General features: G+C 34.8%; 1 protein-coding gene across 9 annotated transcripts in view; it reads left to right on the forward strand.

The window, feature by feature from the left end:
• The window catches only part of LOC148952344 (uncharacterized), a 363,983-nt gene that overhangs the window by 152,969 nt on the left and 189,640 nt on the right, over positions 1-21,374 (forward strand). For all 9 annotated transcript variants that reach the window (XM_089089795.1, XM_089089796.1, XM_089089797.1 and 6 more), the window contains 5 exons: positions 1,727-1,867; positions 6,921-7,076; positions 12,033-12,131; positions 17,913-18,110; positions 20,235-20,412. In XM_089089795.1, the coding sequence (XP_088945921.1) occupies positions 1,727-1,867; positions 6,921-7,076; positions 12,033-12,131; positions 17,913-18,110; positions 20,235-20,412 (772 nt within the window). The remainder of the gene's footprint in view (positions 1-1,726; positions 1,868-6,920; positions 7,077-12,032; positions 12,132-17,912; positions 18,111-20,234; positions 20,413-21,374) is intronic.

The raw sequence follows: 21,374 nt of genomic DNA on the forward strand, positions 1-21,374 counted from the left end.
TTCGTAAAGCCTACTGCTTGAAATACGGTCAGTCAGTCTGGTACCCAAAACAATCCGTAGGCAATTTCCCTGGAAAACCTCTAGCAAATCCTCCTCTGTCTTTTGAAGCACCCATGCTTCAGAACCACTCTTGACCACCGGTATTGCTGTAGCTTCCAATATTCTAATCTTGGGTCGCAGGCATATCTTCCTATTCTTCCAAACTTTTTTAAACACTGGGCCTTGGCTATTCTTTTTTTAAGATCTTCACTGTACCCACCGTCTTTACTAATAATGCTACCTAGGTAATTAAAGCTACCCACTTAATCGATCTTCTCTTTGCCTGACTTCATCTCTCCACCTTTACTTATTCCTAATCTTAACGATTTAGTCTTCTTAATATTAATTTTTAAACTTATTCGTGCATTTTTAACTCTCAAAATCCCTAAAAATTCATTCATTTTGCTTACATTTTCATCTAGGATCCTTAAATCATCAGCATAATCTAAGTCTACGAGAGTTTTACTTCCCCATTGGATTCTTTGTTGTCCCATTGCCTTCGCTGTGCTCCTTAGGTCAAAGTCCATCAAAATGATCCATATAAGTGGGGAGAGGACGCAACCCTGCTTAACTCCTAATTTAATACGAAATCAGCTTCTAACCTCTAATCAGCTTCTAATATCTTAACTGCTGCAATGGTATTCTCGTACATTGCACTAATCATATTACTATATTTATCTGATATACCATACAAGGATAGGATCTTCGCTAAAGCTCTTCAATCAGCTGAATCAACTCTTGCTCATAATCTATAAAACTGAGAATTAAAGGGATGTGATGACTCAGGAACTTCCCAATTATTAATTTAAGAGAGAAAATTTGGCCAATCCATCCTCTCCCCTTCCTAAAACCGCACGGATCTTATCTTAAAACTTATCTACAACATCCCAAGTCTAATAAGTATCGTCGTACATAGTAATTTGCTTCCTACTGACACCAACCTAATGCCTCTATACATGGGTGCCCATATGGGGAGGGCAGGAGGGGGGCTCCCGCCCCCCCCCCCCTGGCTGAATGATGCTGCCTTATATTTTATATTTTTGTTTTGAGATTTCTATTATACAGCGTTGGAAGTGCCGATTAGACCAGCTAAGCCCCCCCCCCCTAAGATTTAGCTTATGGGCGCCAATGCCTCTATATTTACCACACGCACTCTTATTGTCTTTCTTATTGAAGGGTTTAACTGGCGATAGTGTCTCAGAAAAATCAGGAACGTCATCTAGTATTGAGTGACTTTGTCGAGTTCAAAACTGCCACATCAAGTTGAAATAGCTGAAAATTTTAACGCTAAAAGTATCCTGTCCTACCCCTAGATAGCTTTAAAAGAAAAACAACACTTCTATTAAGACAACTTGACATTAAGGATAATAAGTCTGCGAAATTCGTTCTTCAGTCCCTTTGCTTTCTAATCAAATTTATGCCCAACTACTTTTGAATTCTCTTAAGGCCCATTCACAATGACATTTTACTATTAAGGAGATTTATCTGTGTGCTAGTTTGAGCTAGTCAGAAAATTCTGTGGAAAATCTGATTGGCTCAAATTAGCGCTTGCTAAAATTCGGTAATAGTAAAATATTGTTTGAATTGGTTTCGTGTCGAATTGGTGCAAAGTTTGATGCAATGATTGTTGCAAAGTTTATCTGTGAATTATTTCTAAAATCGTATTATTAATAGATAACTCTTGCAGAATGGCGTGACTCCACTGCATGTTGCTAGCCACTATGATCATCAGAATGTGGCCCTTCTGCTCTTAGACAAAGGGGCATCTCCTCATGCTACTGCCAAGAATGGGTATACTCCATTACATATTGCTGCAAAGAAAAATCAGGTTAGTGTTGTGTTCATTTTTTTCCATATGAACCAAATTTACTAATCTACTCCCAACTTCAATGGAATGCTGGGATTGTGGAATAGGTCGATCACAAGTATGACACCTAAATAGTACTTATGACTCCTGAGTATCGTTTATCATTTATAGTAGTCAATCTTCTCGTAATAAATATATCATTTCAGCTAAAGATTTTGTCTAATTTGTCCTTTGACGTAAATAATGAAACAAATGTACAGTGTCTTGAATATATTCAAAGAAAATTCAAATGTGCTGGTAGAGTGCTGACATCTAACTCAATTTACTCCATATTGGATGTGCTAAGTAGCGAAAGAGGTTTAAATAGTTAAACATTAAGGTTTAGTAGATGGCACCAATGAGGTACCTACTTTTTCACAATCGTTTTTTTTTTGTATAAGCGCTCTCTTCTGCCTCAATTAACTCCGCATCTGATATGCTAAGTAGCGAAAGATATTTAAATAGATAAACATTAAGGTTTAGTAGATAGCACCAATTATGCGCCTACTTTGATATATATATATATATATATATATATATATATATATATATATATATATATTTATCTATATATATTTATATATATATATATAACAGAAAACCCTTGGAAACTTCGAAACCTTTGAAACCCCCCCCCCCTCCCATGTACATAGAAAAACTTAAAAATAAAATTACGAGATTAATCTGATGTTAGCACACTTCATATTTTGACTAAGACTGGTTTTTTGTCCGTCAACCTGTTGATGTGTCTTGTAATTGATTTTATGATTATATATATATATATATATATATATATATATATATATATATATATATATATATATATATATATATATATATAGGCTTCTTCTGCTGGATGTTTTAGCGGACTAATATTCTCAGGTTTCCTTTCAAACTCCTCAGTTTTTGTCTCTAAAAGCAAAGTACTGTATCACTAAACAAGCACGAAAAAAATTATTGTGACTGAAAAGATCATCCAGCGAGAGCACGTGAAAGAGATGAGTTTCAAGCTATAAAACACACATGTTTTTTAGGAAGAGGAACATCATAGACATCCATAGGCTGTTAAAGCCACTGTCGGCACAGCACATTCAATAAGTGCTGTATGTGCATACAGCATATATATATATATATATATATATATATATATATATATATATATATATATATATATATATATATATATATATATATATATATATATATATATATATATATATATATATATATATATATATATATATCTTATGTAATATATATAAATATGTAATTCTTATTATGTAATTCTTATTATATATATATATATTTATCTTATGTAAAATCCTATCACTCACCTCAGTATATACATCAGGGTTAATTCTATTCCAATCCTTTCTCTCAACCATTTTTATTTTTGGTGCCGACAGGGGTGTATGCTTAGCCAGGCTTGTGTTAGGAGAACCACAAGGTGTTTTTATTTTGAACTCGTTCGGGAAGTGGTCAGAGGAGTAAGCTGTATCGTGTACTGTAATGTGTGGGGTTTAGCTGTTTGGAACAAATTGCGTGGTCCAGGTCTGAGGTGTGTACGGTGAAATTTGTTTGACTGTGTAACTAGCACAGTCAACGAATCATCTAGAAAGGCCATGAATACTCTAACGAGATGCTTAGCCGGGATCTCCTTCATCGGAGGGCTCCGCGCCAACCCCGCAATTAAAATCCCCTGGTACTACTGCCAGGAGCTTCTTAGAACGAATTAGGAGAAGGCAATCAGACAACTTAGTGATACTTCGAGCAAACATACATTAAGAACAATCATTAAGATAATCAATCGGTAAATATACATTAATAACTACACAACTATGCACCTGGAGAGCAAGTATTTTCTGCGATGTGAAAAATACCTTCCATTTAATATATTTCGTCACATACGTTGCAAGCCCACCGGAGGGCCTACCCGATGTTTGTTTGCGCTCAGCGGGGATTGTATGCATCACGTGGGTAGGGAAAATGTCAAGCTGATTCACTGACATAGGAATAGAAAAATTCTCTTGGATACAAACAACACTAGTTGTCTTCAGAATTCACATATTACCGGGTGTCTTTCAGCGAAATTGCCATTAATGTTCCAGGATATCAAGTTCACTGTACTAATGAATGAACAACTTTAATTGTAAGCTTAGCGGGCTTATTCACCGGGCACTGTACACTATAACAGGTATGGCCCCTCACATTGCAATTCAAACAGACTGCCGGCTCTTTTTACTTACTATCGCAGTCAGAGACGTGCCCTGTCGATCCACGCTGAGAGCATTTGGGGTGTTTTGTGCAGTCTGCGGATAATATATATATATATATATATATATATATATATATATATATATATATACATAATATATATATATATATATATATATATATATATATATATATATATATATATATATATATATATATATATATATATATATATATATATATATATATATATATAAAGTGTTCACTTCTACCTCAGTTTACTCCGCATTTGATGTGTTGAGTAGCAAAACAGGATGAAAAAGTTAAACATTAAGGTTTAGTAGATAGCACCAATGATGTACTTACTTCAGAATGGAGTCGGGGGGGGGGAATACTTGGTTGATCCCCATCCCTAGAATAGTTTTGTGTTTCGAAAAAGTTGTATCTTAAACAACAACAAAAATAGGTATTTTGTCACCAGTAATAGTCCCTTTTGCCTTTTTTCCAGAATTTAGTAAACACAAGAATTTCTATTCATTTTTTTTTATTTTATATATTTTATCTAGTTATTTTTCGTGGCCTTTTTTTCTTCTTCATAAATCTTTATTTTATTTACTTATCTTTTATGTTTCTTGATTTTGAGGAAAATAAATAAACGAAGTGCAATTTCGCAACTTAAAAATACATAATTTTGTAATTATTATGTTTTCAGGGCTTGTTTTCTTTTATGACTCTTTTCTTAACAACACTGTATGATATTTCATAAAAACTAAAGAAAACTAAATGAAAATACTCTAAACTTCGACTATATTTTGCGGTACGTGCTTGGATAGTGAATGAATGAATAAATTTTATTTCCCACTAAATATAGACAAAATGTCACTAATGGAGTAAAAAATGGAAAAAAATAGAGCAATAACAAATAAGAAACGCACAGGTATATATATATATATATATATATATATATATATATATATATATATATATATATATATATATATATATATATATATATATATATATATATATATATATATATATATATATATATACAGGACAACAAATGAACACTAATATCGAGAGCATCATAAAGTTCATTTCCCCTTAAGCTCGTATATAACCTCTCTACTCTTTTTTGGACAACCGTGTTCGGGTCGGGTATATTGTAACGGTTACTAATCTCTGTGTTACACTTCCAAGGAGGCACTCGCAAGAGAAATTTACAAAACCGGAAGAAACAAGAACGCACCGTACGTTTATTCTTATCAGATAAAAGAGCCCAAAATGGAGAGAGCGCTAGCACATGTGGTGTAACCATCGCCGAAAACAGCTCGGCCCGAATCTGTCGACTACATGAAGCTTTTGAAAAGACAAGCACACCGTAAGCTTTTTGGACTTTGCTTGCAAAGTCAGCGGTTAACAAAGAACGTGCCGATTTAACATCCCAACCAATAAGGGATACCAAGGTACACTGTGCTTGATAACGGTTTTACTATTCTGTCACCGAGTTTTACTTCAGGGGTCGGATCACTTCCTTTACGATTAAACAAAATAAACTCAGTTTTAGTCTCATTGAAAGACAGACCAATTTTCTCATATGAACTTTTCAGCGCCGCAAAATTCTCTTCAAAACGGGAAAAAGAACGACTTAAATTCAGAATATCATCAGTGTAATTCAATAATGACAGATCTAGACCAAGATACAGAAAACTAGGCTCAGCCACTTGCTGAGCTTCAACTATACTATTATTGTAAAAAGTTGGCAAAGAAATAGCTCCTTGACGGATCCCTTTCCGGGCTGGGATAGTATTAGAGGAAATTTTCATCCCACCCGGTAAACTAATCTTGACCTTCACTTGAAGTTTTCGATTCAAATTACGGAAGGTGAGGACTACCGACTTGTCAAGCCCACGGTTATTTGCACTCAACAACATCTCGCTATGAAGACCAGAGTTGAACGCTCGACTTACATCTAAACCCGCATTAATGATGCATTCACCGGTCCGACTACACTCGAGGAGAATATTATAGATGAGGTGATGCACATGTTCTCTACTGCTACCCTTTTTGAACCCAAACTGGTTGCTGGGTGTATAACACACTCGGTTTATTTCCTCAATAACTGGAATTTCTAAAATTTTACACATAACCGGGGCAACAGTAATTGGTCTATGCGATACCGACACAAAACGAATCGGGCACTAAACCACAAGAAAAAATTATTTCATCGCGATACGTGGTGCCAGCCCCCCTCTTGGCCTTTGAAGGTGTGGACGACAAAAAACAACGTTAGTCCGATTCTTGGGAAAGGATGCTGCGCTGTTTAAATTATCAATAGGAGATTTTTGGTTGTGCGGCACTGGAGAGGTCATCAAGAAAGGCATCCTTGTTGTCTCATGCACTACCCGATGTGGGAAGGCCTAAGTAAGCAAGTGTCAGTACCCAGTTATAAATTCATTTAATACAAAAATGAGCTAGACCAGTGTCCCCTAAACTGTATCCTGTAGAATCCAAATTCACCTTGAGAAGATGCAGAGGTCCTGTGGGCTAGCTAGGATTGTATTCTTAACTGAAAGGCGCTAGAATAATTTATTTATAGCAATATAGCCAATAATATTAATGGATAACAATATTGAATATTTTGAGTAAGGTTGGGATGTTCCACAGGAAAAAGATGTGGGAGCCCGCGAGTTAAATTCTAACATTATCGAGATATCATTTTCAACACGCTAAATTAGGTTTAGTTTTATACTATTCTAAAGCTAGACTTCTTTTGAAGCCTCTTTTATGTGCATCTAGTTCACTTTATTTTATTTTCCAGATGGACATTGCAACGACGCTACTCGAATATGGTGCTCAGACAAATGCTGAATCCAAAGCTGGGTTCACACCTCTTCATCTTGCTGGCCAGGAAGGACATTCCGATATGGTTTCTCTTTTAATTGAACATCAGGCAGATCCCAACTATAGAGCTAAGGTGAGATGAAAGTATTCACAATTAAAACTGCTTTGACTCCTAAAACCACTTTTGAATCATTGAAACCTGATAATTCAAACTATTTTTTAATTAATTTTGTTCTTACTTAGTTTAAATTTATATAATTAATTCTCTATTTAAATTTTGACCAGTTATTAAATGGGAGCTAAAATGAATTCTATTAAGTTTAATTTAATAGGTTGTCGCTGTTAGTCCTATTGACCTGGGGATTTCTATTTTATTATATTAGTTCGTTGAATATTCTCCAATCTGCCTACTTTTCAGCGCTTTATATTCTCTTTTTTCTTCTTCTTTTTTTTTCATTTCCTTCTTTGTCATTATCTTTATTTATTAGGAAATTTGATCAACAACAGTGATTTTATCTATTTTCAGTGTTGCTTTTCTCCCAGCCCCTTGAGCTCTACCCTCTGCGGATAAATTATTTATTTCCTGTGTATTTTAGTTATGTCTGCTTAATTTTTTTAATTTCTTTGTGTCTAATGTATCATGTTTTAATCCAAGTTTAAGTAATTCCAATTTGGTGCGATTTATGGCTATGATATATGATAAAACAACAATTGATATATAACACATTAGTAGCAGCATCAGAAAATATAGCTCGGGACCCACTACTACTACTACTACTAACAACTCACCTCAGCACCAAGCCGCCTGAGGCCAACACAGCTACGCACGCTCCTCCTCCAGCCCAATCTATTCAAAGCCTCCCTTTTTACACCCGCCCACGAAGGTCCCATTTCCTTTAAATCTTTCTTTGTGACATCCTCCCACCCCAGACGAGGACGAGCTGCTTTCCGTTTATCCTTAGACGATTGGCCAAAAAGAACAATCTTTGGCAATCCGTCATCCTTCATCCACACAACGTGCCCTAACCACCTCAACCTTTCTTTCATTATAGCCCTAGAGAGCGGTATTGAACCATTTTTTTCGTATAGCCTATCGTTTGAAATACGGTCAGTCAGGCGGGTACCCAGAACAATCCTTAAGCAATTTCTCTGGAAAACATCTACCAAATCTTCGTCCGCTTTTCGGATCGCCCATGCTTCAGAGCTATATCTGATCACTGTCATCATTGTAGCTTATAATATTAAAATCTTGGTTTGCAGAATTATCTTCCCATTCTTCCAAACTTTTTTTAATTGTGAAAAAACACCCTGAGCCTTGGCTATTCTATTTTTAACATCTTCACTGCTCCCACCATCTTTACTAATAATACTACCAAGGTAAGTGAAGCTGCCCACCTGATCAATCTTTTCATTACCCAACGCCACCTTTTATCTTCACTTAATCCTAACCTTAGTGACTTAGTCTTCCTAACAATAATTTTCTAACCTGTTATAGCACCCTGAACTCGCAAAACCTCCAAAACTTTATTCATTTTGCTCAAACTTTCATCTAGGATGCTTAAGTCATCAGCATAATCCAAGTTCAGGAGAGTTTTGCCTCCCCAATGGATTCCGTGTTCTCCCATTGCCTTTCCTGTGCTCCTTAAAACAAAGTCCATCAAAATAATCCATATAAAGGGGGATAGAATATAACTCTGTTTAACTCCTGATTTAATACAAAACCAGCTGATAAGCTCATATCCTACATTAACCGCAGCAGTGTTATTCTAGTACATAGCACTAATCACTTTAATGTATTAGTTTGGTATACCATACAAGGATAAAATCTTTAACAAAGTCCTTCGATCAGTAGAGGTAGACGCTTGCTTGTAATATATAAAACTAAAGATCAAATGCGGTTGAAAATTCGGATATTTCTTAGTTATTGTACTAAGGGTAAAACTTTGATTAACACAAACTCAACCTTTTTCTAAAACTGCACTGTTATTCTCTTAAGACTTTGTCTAGGGCATGTCTCTGTCTAAAAAGTATCATATTACTAAGCAATTTGCTACCAACAGAGACCAGACTAATGACTCGATAATTACTACACTCACTTTTATCACCTTTTTTATTAAGTGGCTTAATTAAGGTTTTCCTAAAATCATTAGGTACTTCCCCTTTTTCAAAAATCATATTCATAATCTTCAATAACTTATTTCTAACCTCAGAGCCACCATATTTAAGAAAATCATTTACCACCCTATCAGCACCTGGAGCCTTATCATTCTTTAATCCTTTTAGTACTGTTGCTAATTTCTCATCACAAAACAAATCTTCCTTCAAATCCAAGGTATCACAAACTTTTTCATTTTCCTCTATATTTTTTCCTGCAACTCTATCTCGGTTAAGCAAGTTCTCAAAATGTTCGGCCCATCTCTCTTTATTTTTTTCCTTATCGCTAATTGCGACCCCATTCCTATCTTTTATCGGGACAAGTCTGGATTGACTACTCCCTCTCAATTTTTTAACATGCCATTACAATATTTTTTTATTATGCCATCTAGCTGCATCTTCCAGATCCTCGGTAATGTTATCCATGGCCTCCTCTCACACCTCCTTAGTTAATATTACAATGTGTTCTCCACTTTCTTTATATTCCTTTTGTTTTCATATGATCTATCACTCAGATAATTCTTGTACAAGTCCTTTCTCCTTTCTATTAAACAGAAAGCTTTTTCACTAATATTCTTAGCTGCAGTTCTAGCTTTCTTCCCTAAAACACCTTCAGCCATTTCACAAATAATTTTCCTAAAAATATTACAACCATATTCCATATTGTCAAAATTTAAACTCTGAAGTTTAGTATTCAACTGTTCCTGGAAAGTTTCTCTCAAATTCTCATCCTTGAGTCTACCAACATCATAACTTCCTGGGAGGTAGTTACCCTTCCGATATTTCAGCTTTAAATTAACCCTTGACACTACTAGATGGTGATCTTTACTTTTAACATCAATAACAGCACTCCTATACATCCTAGTATCTTGTATTGATACTACCAGTCTTCGGTCTGCAATAACATAATAAGGTTTGCTGTCTTACCATCACGTGAATGCCATGTTAACTTATGGGCCGGCGTATGACCAAACCCCGTATTGATTATAACAAGGTTGTTATACCTACAAAATTGCAAAAGTCTGTATCCATTACTGTTTTCTTTTCCTACACCAAATTTACCTAGGCTGCAATACCATCTTTCCCTATTTCAACCAACCTGGGCGTTCAAATCTCTCAGTAATAACATCATATTTCTACCTGGGACCTTGTCTATTTGCTCCTGTAACTGTAAGTAATATTCATCTGAGTCCCCAGTTTCTCTGTCAGTCAGTTCTACAGGAGCGTATATTAATATAAATTATACCCTGAACTTTCTAGTCATAAAATGAGCAATTAGTATTCTATTATTAATACCTTCCCAGTCTAAACAAGACTTAGCAGCTTCTTTATTCATCATAAGCCCTACTCCCTGTCAACTGAAATTGTAACCAGGTTAAAGCCAACTGAAATAACCATTTTGTCGCAGATTCAACTCAAATTAGAAGGTTGTTGCCATTGAGAACTAGATACTAGGTTTTTAGTAGCACAATTGACTAAGTTTTTTCTAAAGAAGATTCTGTATAATCAACCCCCTCCCTCCCTACTCCTTGGACTTTCTGACTGAAGGGCTATGAAACGGAAATCAGTATCGCCGGTATAGACTGTCAAATCTGATGCAGTATGCTTTACTTTTTTGCCTATGCTCATGGATAAAAGCAAAATTCAAAATAATCATTAACAATTTTGGATATTTTTCCTGCCAGATAATTGACAATTTGCCATCAAACTCAAGCGTTTTCTTCCTAAATTTTCTACGCTTTGGCAGCGTTTCCATTCCTACAATTTGTTTTTTAATTTAGAGTTTTTTCAGTCCTGACTGTAGGGGGAAAGTTCTTTCCAAAGTTTTAAGTTATCGTTTTTAATTTTTCATGGGCTTTGTATTATTGTAAATGTTGTTCTAATAGGAATCTATACACTCCCATGGCAATTTAGGTGAAATCGTTTTGCTGGTATTAGAAGTGTCTTATTAATCAGTGTACGCTGACAATTGATAGCGTGTGTATGGTATATCTTCTTAGGTTGTGGGTTTGAACTCTTAAACGTAAATATCCGACTAACCCAAAAGCTTCTTACGATAGTGTAAAAAACTTTAAATGAATAGTAATAGGTTTCTTTATGTTCAACTACATGTGATGTAAATAAAAGCTGTGACAGCAGACAACGACAATACGAACAAAGCCTGTTAAGACAATGACTGTCTTAACAGTCATTGTTAAGACAATAAGACTGTTAAGACAATAAAAGCTGTGACAGCAGACAACGACAGTACGAACAAAGCCTGTTAAGACAGTGACTGCGGAATTAATTGTCTGCCTTATATGGAATTCCAAATTTACCCACCTGAAGATAACTTCTTGGTTACTATTTCTGCGCCAACACTACTTGAGTAACACAGTACCTCGACTTCTGGCTGGATTTTAAACTCTCAGGGGGTATTATAACAATACAAACACTCGACAGGAATTTCGCTTTTTTTGCTGTATTCAAGTAAAAATTTTCTTTATTTGGGCCCTTGATCCAGTTCTTTTCTTACATAGACTCTTGTAGTTATGTGGACCAAAATATTTTAAAAATCCGGGTTTCAACAAGGCGAAACATACCTTCCGTACCACTAAAATGCATCTACAATCCTTTGTTATAAATGGGCCATCTTGAAATTTGAAGTCTTTGCCCCTAGAGCTACAAATTTTGTCACCTTTACAATTTTAACCGTATATTTAGAGTTTCTTAGTTCTAACTACAGGTGACAATAAAAATCATATCATAGTTAGTTGTACAATATCTGCTTTTATTTTTTATTTCTCTACAATGTTGCGAGTAGAGAACATGGAAACCCTGACCGTTTGTCATGAGTACTTGTTCAAATTAGCCTCTGAACGGACTACTTTTTTTCAATTATGGGGAATATATTTTGCGCAAATGTAATTAATGTACACAAATCTTTTTATTTTAGAATGGGTTGACTCCGCTTCATCTATGTGCGCAGGAAGACAGAGTCAACGTTGCATCCATTTTGATAAAGAATCATGCTGAAATTGATCCCATGACAAAGGTTAGTTTTATTGACCCTACCACTAAGTTTATGTGAGAATGAGTGGCACTAGTCTTACCGTTATTGCTATTGATGTTACTACTTTCCTTTGTCATGTTCGTCATAATCAATTTTTCTTAAGAGGAAAAGTAATTTCTAGGGTTAAGGACTTTTTGTAAATTAACACAGTGAAAGGTAAACTAATTTTTACGAACTTTTTGATTATATAACCAACTATCAGCAGAGCCTGTTGGATGAAAAAAAAACCTCTAGCGTAAACTTTTTTGTGAGGATCGGAGACAAAAAAAACCTGCCCCCTTCCGCCCCTAACAAAATTCGAAATAAAAAATAATCATTCTCCTAAAATTCTGGACTCCGCAACCTGGTTGCGAGTAAAAAACCATTGAAACGTTCATCACCTTTTCAATCAAACTTTGGCCTAATGTTTCAGATACCCGCCGCATAACTTCACTTGTTTGTTCTTGGAGCTGAAGATTAGTGATTGGCTGGGAGTTAAGGATGTTTACCAATTTAATGCGTAAAGAACCATCCTCAACGGAAAAAAAAAATTATTATAAGTATAAACATAACAAATTAATATTACCAATAGAACCATAATAAAATCAAAAGGGCCTTACTCCGAGGAAGTTCGGTTAATATTTGTAAAATAAATCTTTGGGAAATAGTTTGAATGAATAGCCAATCTTATTAATCTTAGCTGAACTTATAATTTCGAGTTCCGCCGAACAGGGGCGGATGCGAGAAAGTATTTAATTATTTCAATAGACATTCTGTGAACTCTTCTAAAAGGAGTGCAAAATTATTCTACGATACGTGAAAGGGTTCAGTTTTGATCCTTTCGTGTAGTTATAGCTTCAATCTATAAACCCATGCAATCGTTTTCCTTCTTCTTTTTTGTTAGTTAAGTGCCTTAATTATCAAAATTATAATTCAAAATGGCCTTTCCGCGTTGCCAACAATCTTTGAATTGCCTTTGGCGAATAATTTGCATCGAAATTATTGTTTATTGCCAACACATCTTTTGTATTTGCAAATTCATACTGTTTACGTATTAATATGCTTATTTTATTTACTTTACTTCTGCATCTCCGATGCTGGGCATCCTTAAATTCAAAATTCAAATTCAAATTTATTTATTTAGCATAAAAAAATACAAACAAATTTACAGCGGCCATCTACAAAAACACGAAGGTTTGTTTACGATGGCTGCAAATGCATTATTATAAAGCTGTACATCCACATAAAAACTATCTTTACGGGGAAAAATCAGCACTTGAACTGAATCAACATAAAGAACATATCCTACTCTAAAAGGATTACACTCTAGAAATCGCAAGTGAGAAATATCACATATCATCCTTAAAACATACACTCAAAAAAAAAAAAAAAAAAAAGAAAGAAAAAAAAAAAAAAAAAAAGAGATACATCTAACTAAATCAACTATTACAAAATCAATAATTATCAGCTAGGCTATAGAGCCGACTCCGTGCGCTTTGGCTGGGTAATTTCGCGAAAATGCGACCATTATCTGTCCAAACAATTTTCATACCAAACATTAATCAAATTCAAAATTCTAATCATTCAGATTATAGCCGAAAAGGCAACGCATCAATCTACTCTTGAGCTGGCTTACACTATAAACTTCTCTAACAGCATTCGGGAGGGACTTCCACGCCCCTGGTCCCGCACAACGAAGCAGAAACGCATCATGTTGAGTATTCCGGAGCTCCGATGCAGGGTCATTCGCATTTCTAGTCTCATAACAGTGATAAGATGAGTTAGCTTTAAAAATTTCCCAAAATACCTCCGGTGAACACTTATTCAAACATTGATAAATAAAAATTGCTAACTGGTAATCCCGTAACTGATAAATATTTAAAATTTTCAAACTTGTAAAGCAATTCAACGTGCTATTTTCAAACTGAATGTAGTTACCTAAAATACGAACTATTTTATTCTGTAAAATTTGGACCTTTCTAAAACTTGAAATAAAACTACTAGTCCATAGTATGCAACCATATGATAAATAAGGGCTAACAATAGAATGATAAAGTAAAAGTAAAACATTTGACGGTAGTTGATTTTTCAGTCTTCTTATCACACCCAACCCTCTTGAACTCTTAACTGCCACAAGATCACAATGTGATTTCCAACTTAAATTAAAATCAAGACTAAAGCCCAAATATTTAACACTATTTACATGCTTTAAAAATTCACCGTTAAAAACAATTTTATTATCTAAAACACATGAAACTCCATTTCTACAAAATGTCACGAAATTTGTTTTTGAAATATTCACTACCAAATAACTAGAATTTGTAAAGCTTATCAATTCAGTGAGGGCCTTATTTGTCTTCTCAATTAATTGGTTCAGACAAGTAGCTGTAATCGTAAACACCGTGTCATCAGCAAAAGACGTTATAAGTGCATCTGATATATAAAAACGCATGGTATCAACGTAAATTAGATAAAGAAGTGGGCCAAGCACTGAACCCTGAGGCACACCAGAATTAACGATAAAAGTTTTTGAAATAGAATTTTTTATAGAGACTCGAATAATACGCTGGTTAAGATAAGATTCAAACCATTTCAGAATAACCCCTTGGATCCCTAAACGGCTTAGTCTATTTAACAAAATTTTATGAACCACCGTGTCAAAAGCCTTTCTAAAGTCTATAAATACTGAAAGTACCAGTACGGTTTTTTCTAGAGTTCCATTCATGAAATCTGTTAGGTGTTGGAATGCATGTATTGCAGAGTGGTTTTTCCTGAATCCAAACTGGGTATCACTAAGAAAACCGTAAGTAGTCAGATGGTTATAAAGTCGTCGATGAATCACTTTTTCATACAGCTTAACAAATAGGGGCAATATTGAAATCGGCCTCCAATTAGACGGATCGGTCTTTGAACCTCCTTTGTGAAGCGGAATAACTTTAGCCTCTTTCAGCCGAGTAGGAAATTCAGCTTTCTTCAAAGAAAGGTTAATCAAATAAACAATACAAGGCAACAAATATACCATAACATGCTTGAACGCTTTCAGATTAATTCCATCATTCCCTGGAGAACTTGATTTTACCAATCCTATTATTTGTTTTAATTCTTCAACGTTCGTTTCGTCTGCAGACATTTCCAATCCAACTCCCCTTTCATCACTAAACGTCTCATTAATTTCATTATTTTTATCGTATGGATTCTTACTTATTTATTCACCAATCTTAGAAAAATATTCACCAAACAAATTAGCCACCTCATTATTTCCATCCACAAATTTACCATCAAAGATCAGACTAGCAGGAATCTCGATCTGTTTCTTCTTATTTACGACTTCATTTATAATATTCCAAGTCGTTTTAGTATTTCCTTTGTTTTACTTAAATTTATATACATAAAATTAGCGGATGCATGACCGCCTTATCCGATTTACTTTATTAAGGATTTTTTTAAATTAAGTTAGATCTTGACTATGGTTACTATTTAAGTAACTCAAATACAATGTATTTCTCCTTCTAATTAAGTCAAGTAGCTCTATAGTTACCCAAGGTTTTCGGGGTTTCTTTTTCCTCACCTTTATGCTCTTTACTGGGCAAGTTCTCTCAAATATTGGCTGCAATATATCCATGAACTTATCGAATGCCACAGAAGCACTTTCAGATTCTTCATAAACTGGTTTCCATGACACGATACTTAGTTCCTCTCTAAACTTCTGTAGGTTCTCTTTTTTTAGTTGCCTTTTTTTAACCTTTGTCCTGTTCTGCTTTATCGCATATTCATATGAAGTCGGAGCTACTATAGGAAAGTGATCGGAAGCCTCACTTACAATATCGTCAGTATTACGGCCATGTAATGACTGGGATCGCACGAAAATACTGTTAATATATGTAGCTGACTGTCCCGTAACACGAGTCAGAATCCCAACTAATGGATAAAAATCATAACTAGAGAAAAGGTTTAAAAAATCCAAATTCATTGTATAAACTTAAAAGATCAAAATTAAAATCCCCCATGCAAATGCACTCCAGATTACTCAATTCTACTGCATCCATTAAACTACTAAAACCATTTTCAAACTCCTCCCAAACTGTACTCGGCGGCTTATAAACCTCAGTAATCAATATATTCTTTCCACCAACTTCCAGCTCAAGAGTAGGAGATTCCACCTTACCTTCTATCCAAACTGATAGGTCTTCCCTTATTTTAGCAACAAAATGATCCTTAACCAAAAATGCCAAACCTCCACGTCCCATTCTCTCCCTTTTCCTTACAATAAGCCTGTATCCTGGAAAACTATATAACGACAGAACATGCTCAGAAGTTAAAAAAGTTCCACAAAGGCCAATTACATCAAATTTAATATTCACATTATCAATTAACTGGAGAATTTCATAATACATTGAAGTTAGATGGCAATTCCAATGACAGAGGAAAAACAATCTTGCATTCACCTCTAATCCTGAATAAATCACATCCACATAACAACTATCTCTTTGCGGGGAAAAATCAGCATTTATACTTTCTGGAAGTAAATCATCATAAAGAACATCTCCCACTCTAAAAGGATTACTCTCTAGAAAACGCAAGTGAGAAATATCACCCATTATCCTTACAAAATCCAATCAAATCAACTATGAAAAATTCAGTAAGTATCAGCTAGGCTATAGAGCCGACGCGGTGCGCTTTGGCTGGATAATTTTGCGAAAATGCGACCTTTGTCTGTCCAAACATTTTTCACACCGAACTTGTCCCGTGCACTATTTAATATTGCCTTTCTACGTTTTGTAAGAAATTCACTAACATAAATTCCGGATCCAGCTAATTTTGATTTAGTTTTAAACACTTTGTACGCAAGTTCTTTTGATACCAACTTCACTAAAACTGGGGCCACAGGATCTGGATTTCTGCGGGCTAAATTTTGAGAATCTTCCATAGAGTTGAGTCTGAAACGCTGAATCGACACGAAATGCTCCCTAGTAATAGTTGAAACTCCCATAGTTGACTTAACAAGGTTCAGGACAGTCATATAAAGATCTGAGCCAGGTGTCTATTTAACGTGCCAGGTGTCAAGTTAACCTATTTAACTTGTTGGTAATATTCTCAATGAGGTTGTCAGGGTTCAGATTTAATGGATCAGATCAAATATAACTATTTTTATAGCGATTTTGATTATAAGATCACTCCGCATTAGCTGCCATTAAAAAAAAAAAAAAAAAAAAAAAAAAAAAAAGATCATTTTCAAAGATCGTTCTGTATTTGGTATTAAAATACACATAAAGAGAAGAGCAAAAAAAAATATTATTACAGTTTAGGGGAGCCAATTCACAAAAATTTAGAGGGGGGGGGGGTGAATATGCCAAAAAAGATATTGTTTAGAATCTAGGGGAGAGGGGGACATTTGCATATTTTTCGAAGAAAAAACTAAAAAACGTATTTTTCAAACTGCTGCCCCCTCATTGGTGTCCCTGTTGTGACAGTTTTTTCTCCATCTCGGTGACCAAGGTAATTAAACCTAATTGAACTGTTGATATTGAAATTATCTAGTGAAGCGTCTGTTATTTAAAAGAAATTATTTTTCAACCATTAAACTATTGTGCTAGCTTTATTACATAAAAAATATCATACGATGTAGAGCAAAAACCTATAAGAATTTGTAATAAAATTATCTTCGTAGAATATTATGCTGCTTGAGATGTGAACTAAAAACCACTGGACTATTGCATTCTTTTTCAATTCTGTTTTACTTTATTTGTTTCTAACTTTGCTTCATTTTCTATTCTTATTTTTCAGAGTGGCTACAGTCCTTTGCACGTTGCTTGCCACTTTGGCCAGATTAATATGGTTCGATTCCTAGTTGACCACAATTGTCACGTTGGTGCAGCAACCAATCATGGCTACACTCCCCTTCACCAAGCAGCCCAACAAGGTCATGCAATGATTGCTGGCATTCTTCTTGACAAGAAAGCCGACCCACAGGCTGTTACTTCGGTAAGTTTCTGCTAGGGGTAAATAATTACTTTCCGTATGAACCTTCTTTAATAGTTGAAAGAAGCAGTAGAGAGTAATGAGTAAGAGTAAAGTGAGAAATCAGTTCAAATGGCAATTCCTGAAAATCTCCGGACTTTTCGTTCACCCAACTTTATTACTTTCTTAAAAATATTAAAGACAGTTTTAATGTAAAAGTTAATGAAAGAGAGTTTATAAAAATATAAAAAAATAAATTATAAAAGGCTTATATTGTTTAAGTCCATAACAGTGTCAGTTATTGCTTACCGTGAGCCGTTTTTCATTTGTCTTTTTATTCGAGGTTTCCCTAAAAAATTTATTAGAGATCCAACAGCCTTCCTCAGAATTTCTATAATCAAATAGTTAATGGTAACGAACTGTACGAAAGAAGTGACTGGGGCTAATAGTAACCGAATTCTAAAAAGGAATTTTGATAACAAATTATACATCAAAAGCTACGAGCCTTAAAAAATTCGTCTGATTTTTGCAAAATAGAGCAAACACCCTCCAAAATTCAAATGATATTAATGAAAATTATACCGTGCATATCTTAGAACCCTACTGTAGAGGTTTCAAGCTCCTATCTACAAACATGTGGAATTTTCTATTTTTTTGCTGAAGAAGGATCGCGAATTTTTCATACAGAATCCACGGATTTCTTGATCATCGATCGGTGCTCGATCGTCGATCATCCGAATCAGCGTTTTTGATAAGAGGTGTTTTAAAGATTTAGTGATATGAGCTCCTTTGAGAATTAACAACTTCTTGAGGTAAATATAGCCAACGGCTGAAATGGCTATGTACTGCTTAGGCCTCAGGCGACTTTTTGTGGTGCTGAACTGTTTGCATTAGTAGTGACGTGGGCATTCATTGCGTTTCACATCTTTCTTTTCATCATGGTAGTTTGCAACATTCAAAACTCTTGTAAATGTCGTCTTTCTACAAGACAATTAATAAATTGGACTCGTTCAGTTAAACATTCTTTTGAAATATCAAATAAATGCAGGGATTCATATAAAATAAATGCAGGATGGACTCGTTCAGTTGAATAATATTCGTTCAGTTGAATATTAGAAAAACTCTTCGGTATGTTCATTTTTATATTTGTTGTGCTTGGGGTCATAGCTGGCTCCTAAGAAGGCTCCTAGAAGTCCTAAAATTCTAAGGTGTTGAAATCCAGGTATGACTGTTGGAGTTTTAAACAAATCGGCTGTAATTTCTTTAAATTTTGAAAGACTGTTATACCTTTAAATTTAATTTCTTTAAATTTTTAAAGACTGCAGCGTCCTATTTTTGGACGAAATTGTAGGAGTAGGTATGGTGGGAGTACTCATGGCAGGATTCACCTCGGCAGACCTAACTCTCTTTCATAATTTGGAAAGGTGAAGTAAATTACCTTACTACTAAGTGCAGTCTCACTATTTAATGGATATTTACTGGTATCTGCTATCTAGTTTTGGCATAAAATTCTTTTTGTTAGCCATGTTCTATCAATAAAAAATTATTAAACAATCAAATAAAACAAAATGGTTGCTTAGAAGATACTCCAATCAAAATGGAACTTGGGATTCATAAAATAATAATAATAAAAGATTAACAAAAAAAGATACTTTATAGATGTGCTGAATGGATACAAAATTTTCCTTTAAAATGTCGTGCTTTTACTTTAGATATGACCCCATTGTCCCAATAATTAATGTGGTAGTGGACTTGGTATTATGTTTATACAGGCTTGTGACTCTTACGATTCCAGGGTGTTTTAATTTGGCCATAGCCCTTAGAATCTTTACTACCCAACTCCGCCTGATTTAAGTTCAAGGTTGTGACCTAGACTACAACCCTGACTCGTAGATTGTATATGCTATACATGGACTCCGACTTCTTGCTATGCTTTTGTGTTCTTTGCTGCAATGTTTCACGAGAAGGACCTTTTGTCAGTAAGATTCGATTTAGTGTCCCCGGCTTCAGAGCTCTGCTACTTTAGCACCAGTGCTTAAAAATATTTGTATTTAATTTTTGTGTGTATGTAAACACGTTTTTATTTTTAAGTTGAAATATTGTTAGTTTTTTTTATTTTGTTTTTAAAAATGGGAATTTTCTTTACAGCAAGGCCAGACACCCCTCTCTATTGCCCAGAAGCTTGGGTATATTTCTGTTGTTGAAACGTTGAAAGTGGTTACGGCTCAAGATCAAGAAGTATTTGCTGTTAAAGATGATAAATACAGAGTTCAGGCACCAGAAATGATGCATGAAACATTTATGTCCGACTCGGAAGATGAAGGAGGTAAATAGTTTTCAATACTATTTTCATGGGGCATCATATTTAATACACATTTCAACCTAACAAACCTTCACTAGAAGAGTTGCTCCAATGAACTAAGTTACAAATATTATGAAAGTGCGAAACACATTTGGAAAAAATATGATGTTTTTTTTCTGTAAAATCTTTTTACACCTTAGCCCCCCCCCCCTTTGGATTTTTTTTGTAGGCTTTATCATGTATGATTATCTCGATGTCGTTATTTGGTTTCTATAGTATTCTAATGCCTTTGGTTGTATCCTACTGCACCAACTTTTCATTAATTTCAACTTTAGGAGATGTTTGCCAGGCCTAAATTCTTAGTATATAGAGGTATAAAATGCCATTTCGAAGTAATATTTTATAAAAGTTCATTTTAGCCATCTGAAAGACTTAGATAATAATAAAAAATATCAATAAACGGTAGGAAGATTTGCATGAGTAAATCTTCCTACTCTTCTTATGAATTATTTATTCTATTATTTAAATGAATAATTCTATACAAATTCTTTAAACTATCCCCTCTCCCTTCAAAGCCTAAAAACATACAAAAGTGAAACCTTTTTCTAGCAGAAAACATCTTTTACACCCTAGCAACCCCCTCCCTGCCCTGCCGGGTAAAGGTTTGTAAGCTTAATTATTTTCGTGCTGGTATTTAACGTCTAGTTCTTTGCGCATGTCCCACAGCTCCCAAACATCATTAATTTCAATTATTGAGACGCTGGCCAAGACTAAATTTGCTATGTAATCTTTTGTGTCGATCGTATCCTTCATTTGTATCTCTAAGCATATATCTCTCGTATTGCAACATTTTTAAGTACCAGTTAACGAGTCCTTATTTCGTGTTTGCACAATACATTAGTCCTAACAACATGAACTGACTTCCCTTTATTAACTGACTCTAGGTCATCTGCCACTAACGAAGATTGTTAGAAATCACTCTTAAG

The sequence above is a fragment of the Artemia sp. Qi Xiang Cuo genome, chromosome 5 (assembly GCF_049724085.1).
Source record: "Artemia sp. Qi Xiang Cuo chromosome 5, ASM4972408v1, whole genome shotgun sequence".
Lineage (NCBI taxonomy): Eukaryota > Metazoa > Arthropoda > Branchiopoda > Anostraca > Artemiidae > Artemia > Artemia sp. Qi Xiang Cuo.